The sequence below is a fragment of the Eimeria acervulina genome, genomic scaffold (genome assembly GCF_000499425.1).
Source record: "Eimeria acervulina Houghton genomic scaffold, Eah_scaff1329, whole genome shotgun sequence".
NCBI lineage: Eukaryota > Apicomplexa > Conoidasida > Eucoccidiorida > Eimeriidae > Eimeria > Eimeria acervulina.
The window spans coordinates 2,906-8,390 of NW_013549275.1; the positions used below are offsets into that span (position 1 = coordinate 2,906).

General features: G+C 51.1%; 1 protein-coding gene across 1 annotated transcript; it reads right to left on the reverse strand.

The window, feature by feature from the left end:
• Positions 1–263: 263 nt before the first annotated feature.
• Positions 264–2,204, reverse strand: EAH_00058550 (hypothetical protein, conserved; the record flags this gene model as incomplete). Its single annotated transcript, XM_013393650.1, has 1 exon — positions 264–2,204. The coding sequence occupies one exon, from the start codon at positions 2,202–2,204 to the stop codon at positions 264–266; it is 1,941 nt and encodes a 646-aa protein (XP_013249104.1).
• Between the last annotated feature and the right edge of the window lie 3,281 nt (positions 2,205–5,485).

The following is a 5,485-nucleotide window of genomic DNA, read 5'->3' on the forward strand; positions in this document are numbered from 1 at the left end:
GTAGCTTCCGCGCTAGCGGGTTAGAGCCTTGACAGGGCGCACCAACACTGTATACTGCAGCATACTGAAAAGCCTGTAAAGCTTCCCACACTCGATGAGCGAGCTCTGTGTGCCAATCTACTGGAGGAAGCGAGCATAACCTTCTGTCAGTCAAGTGCGGCAGTATCAACGTCTCCGAAAAATGCCACCTGTGGAAGAAGATGTGGGTGAATAACGTGATTCACCTGCGAGTATGCCAGCCCGGCCTCCCCCATGAGACGGTGTCAAGGCACCTTGCCCCTGTCCTGTCCTGTTGTGTTCGTCAACGGCGCAAACCCTGGACGCGCACTTGCTTGCTCAGCAATCAGTGTAAATCGCTCCTGTGCAGATTCAGCTGGTATGGGAACTGCGAAAGCATCTGTAGTAGATGCGGTTGGAAGCCGTTCTCCGGAGGCAGCCCTGGCCTGTCTCCTGCTCCCGCTGTAGGATGGGAGGTTAGAAACCTCTCGCGAAAAAAGCATCGCACTCGAGCGTCCTTGAGGAATATTAGGTGAAGCGAAATGGGCAAATCCTGCACTGAAGTGCTGCAGAGAGACCGCCTGTCCTGGTGGTGCACCAAACAGGCAATGAATGCCACGCTGTGGATGATAAACCGGAGGTTGCCTCGGACGGGACTCAGCAGGAGCCTGACTGTCGGCTCTCATCCACATCGCCGATCCCACAGCTGTTCGTACCACGCGTCCTGAGCTCTGAGACGCTGGGATGTCTTGTAGATGTGAGTGCATCTGTCCAGCGACCTGAATTTGTTGCTGGCGATTCCACACTGAAAGTGCAGCGAATGGCGGCCCACCTAAACTGTCAGACGAGCAAGGAACCCTATTGTTCTCTTGTGAATCCAGCGTACTCCACCCTCCTTGCCATGGGCCCGGCATCACTACAGGGGAGCCTACAAGAGTCTTCGGCGGAGGTGGTAGAAGACCGCCAGCGCCTTCCACTGCATCGATGATAGTTTGCATTGCGCTGCTGGTAGATGGCAGTGGAGCTCGCCGCAGCCTGAACTGCTCTTCACTCAGGAGGAGCCAAACCCTTCTGTGCCGCTGCCATGTACTGATATGATGTCGAACAACTGTATCCCTGACAATAATGCTCCCGTGTGCCTCGGCCAAGGCATCCAAAACGGCGAGCTGCTGTTCCACCAAGGCCGGTGGCAGTCCTTGGCTTGAACCGCTAGCGTGCTGCGAGAGTCCCAGCAGCACATTCAAGGAAAAGCCAATTACCAAGACACCTGCATTCACGATCGCAGATAGTTTGATGTGTAGGAGTCTCGTGGGCGTCTGTAAATGCATGAAGGAGGGCTCTCTGATGCCTGCGACCAGCCCTGCTAGTGAGTGGAGCTCTTGGCACACCCTCTCATGAGTGCTACAAATTCCGCCATTGTGGAGAGATACGTAGGCCAACGAAATGAGAGCTTGTCCTGCGCGTAGGCGCAGATGTTGGAAGGATGAGGGAACAATCGCAAGAGCTCCCAACTCCAGTGCAAAAACACGCAACACCTTAAACGCAAGCCGCAGAGCTTGATCAGTCTTCAACACAGGCAGGAGAGAAGCGCAACAATGGGAGGCATTCTCCATAGTCATAAACAAATTTACAAGTTGCAGTCGAACAGATTGAGACAGCAGCTGCTCTCTCCATTCATTATTACCTCCGTACGTTCCCTCATGGCGACTGCTTCCAGCGATCCGGTCCGCTCCAGCTTCTCTAGTCTGTGCATCAGGTAATGCATTCGTTATTCGTAGCGTTGACACGCGTTCCTGCTGAACGTGACACGGTGGAGTGCCGCTACTCCCCAGCTCCCCAACCCAACGACGCGGGTGTCTCAGACCGCTCAGCTCTGCTTCTTCACCTTCCTGCGCTCCCCACCCCGATTGGCATGGCTCGTCTCCCCCACCAGCAAGCCATCTGGTAGGATGGCCCTCCCCAAAACGAGGTGTTCCGAAGTGGAAGCAACGCAGCGCCACGAAGACAACTGCCAAGCAGGCCACCGTGAGGGTTAATCTATACGCATGAAGCGGAAACGAGGCCTTTGCTTTGTAAGTAAATCTGGGAAACTGAGTAAATCCCCTTAATATGCGCACTCCTGCATGTGTCTGTAAGGCCGTCTCCCTGCGGACGCCGCCCGAGGACTTCAAATAGTCCTCAGCCGAAGAGCCAGCAGGCCTGCTCATTGAAACGCTTTAATAGTCACCGCATGCAAATTCGAAAATAAGAACAGCGGCGAATCATGCCCCATGCCTTTATACGTTCCCAGCTGACCCCATGAAGGAACCTTTCCTTTGCAGCCACTGTCTCTAGGCAATGTTCACGAGCTCGAATGCCAAGTTATCTCCCTCTTTGAAGACGACAGGGGAAGTTGCAAGTCTTGTACGTAGCACTTTTCTAAGATGAATAATAGAGAAGAGTGAATGCCATCAAGCAGCATGTCTAGGCAATGTGCCAGCACTCCAGACTCTGATGTGTCTCGATGTTGCATACCATCGGTCCACTGAAGGCAGCACTACAACAGAACTGCTCAATGATTTATTTTACTCTGTGTATTAATTGCTTTTTTTTTCTTAATCAGGACCTACTTATAGGCTAAGAGGATGCTCCTCTTCCCTTCATTCGTGATCCGGAACTAGCAGCAGTTGCGTCTTACCAAAGTCCCGCCAACATGCAACATGCGTTCTGCGCGTGTATGTAGATGGTTACGTGGAACAACACATGCTTCCGCCAAGAAAATAGATATGCAAACTTCATAGTTGCATGAGATGGTTAAAATGTACATATAATGGAAGGGAGAGGAGGAGAATACGGGTTCAGGCGGCGCTGCCTCGAGGGGGATAAGGCGCATGACCATCTCCCGAAAAGAAAAGTTGAGTCAGCGGGAGGGTATAGTTACACCGAAAATTTGAAGGGTGATCGGTTCTATACACAGGTCCTCCTGCCCAAGGAGCGGCCCTGTAGCTTTCCCCTATGAGCCCGGAGACAAGCCTACACAACTCCGTACACTGCAAAGGCATGCTGTGTACCCACCTTAACCAAGGGTACTTAAGGCAGTGACCTACCCAGGATAAGCTAACCGTCCATTTACACTTTGCAAGCATCTGCCCCAGACGGAGTCTCCGGTGGCAGCACGCCTCCCCACAGACGCCTACTGGAAGAGCTGCCACGACGGTAGTTAATGCTCACGTTGGCCCAAACCCGAATGGGCAGTTTTGGAATGGCTCGTTTTGCCTCGTATAGTACTTGCAGCATGCGGACACACACGGAACTGTGGAAGCGGGACTATTATGACAGAAAAACCACTTGTGTTCACATAGGTCCACAGGACGCAACAGAAGCACCCAACAAAATATTTACTAGGGTGGTTTTACAACCGCATGATTATCTATTACCGCGAAATGCCCTTGGTCAAACTTATAAGAGAAAGGCCACCCCCTTGAGTATAATGAGGCAAGACAAATAGAAGATCCACTCAATAATATATAGAAGCATATGTATATTGTAAATACTAATTGCATGAATATGTGCATCTGTGCCTGATGCTGTTGAATTTAGTACTCTTCATTTTAGGGCGTTCATTAACACTACATAGCCATTCTCCAAATGTGCCTCAGCATGAAGACCCAGAGCGCTGAACAGTAGTGGCCTGCTGAAAGCCTTTCATGTAGTTACATGTGAGAATACTTGAAAAGAGAATTCCGGAACTCTTGACTAAAATCTACTTCGCTTGGTCCTAAAACAGCCACTACGGAAAAATGTCCATGGTTCTGCGCTTGGCTATGTAACTAGAAGGTAGACGGACGCTATTAAAAGTTCACGAGGTGGTGGACGATGAGCTGCAGTAGGCTACTGGGTGGGATGCTGCGCAATTAAACAGACCATCCTGGTAGCATGCTGTATCTGAAGTTGATGGGTGTTCCTACGTGCGCGCTGGTTGGTTACCGGAAACAAACTAAGCACTTGGCATTTGTCTTTGGTGCTAGCCCATGCACCGACAGGGGGCAGGGTATGCTTCATGCAGTGGCACCTTAATGCAGGGGGTTGAATAAGGAAGGCTGCAACTTATGACACGCCATCTCCACATTGCCCTAGCGCCACGCCCTTGTGACACTGCGCTCAGGACAGCTGAAAGATAGCAGGGAATTCACCTAGTTGTAGGGAGGTTCTAACTAAAGTGTTTCACTGTTTTTCACCTCCTAACGGTTCGTAAAGATCGGCTATACTAGCTACACTTGTGAGCCCTTCTGGTTCAGAGAGGAAGGAGCAACCCGCGGACCTCACCCCTAGGGCCGGATTTAGAGCACTGATTAGCTATGAAGCATCCTTGCTCTGAGAAAAAAACGGCAAAGTAAGATAGTCCCTCTGCAGTTACACCAAAGGCTCAACCGTTTTGCACTAGGCTTTTGGTGATTAATTAGGATCTGCCCCTCCGCACGGCGACAGCCAACAGCTGGGAACCTAGCCAGATTCGAAAGAGTACCGTATCCCAGCTTACCTGAAAATGGGTCTACTTCGAGAAAAAATAATGAAAAATAGCACTGCTTTTTTTCCGTCCCCCCGCATACGAAGGGCAACGATAGGCTGGGGCAGTGGAATAATTCCTTGGTTCTCGGGAAGCGTTCTCTCGTCGTCAAAATGTAACAAATGAGGTGCAGTTGCTGTTGGCAGCCTCTCATAAAAAGGGGACGCACGACGGTGGTGGATCTATCTGGGCAAGGTTACTTCATGTCCGAAACACCTGGGATAGGGGAGGTTTGGGAAACGCGCTGATATCTCGGTTTGTCCCTCCATCAACGAAGTGCTACAGCGGAATCTAAAAAACGTCAAAAGTGAAGACATCGATGGAGCGCCATACAGAGAAGGATCAGCTTTTGGGAAGCAAAGATCCTAGTGTGCAGTTGAGCTACTGTATCGATGGATAATAAAGTGCTGTCCCCTCGAGAAAACCCGCGACAAGGCAGGGCACGGCGAGTGGATTGTGGGATAAGAGGGTGGAACTCGACGGCGCAATGGAGTACGTATATATCGAGAGAGAAGAAACTACCTTCAGAGGAAAGGAAGAAAAAGGCCTTGGAGACGGACCATAAACAGGGCTTATTAGTGCTGGGGACGTTAATGCCCCTCCCCCGCAGAGAAAAACAAGAGTCAAGAACAGACCTTTAAAGAGCAATCGCGTACTCAGGACAGGGACAACGTACCCAGCTGGAGTGCGCAGGCACTACAATGGAGTTTTGGTGTGGCCTCTAGAGGCCTAAGATCAGGAAAAGGAACGAATATTGTAGAGTATTTCAGAGATTAGGGAGATTAGGACACTTTTAGATAGGGGAGCCGCTCCATAGGATCAGAGTGGTCGCCAGCTGGCACCAGCTTAGGGCTGGGTGCGAGGCTGTTGCTGCGACCCTGGCCCACGCCCTAGGCGAGGGTCCGGCGTCGGTTCTATTGTTCTGGCTTTTCTCTCTGAACA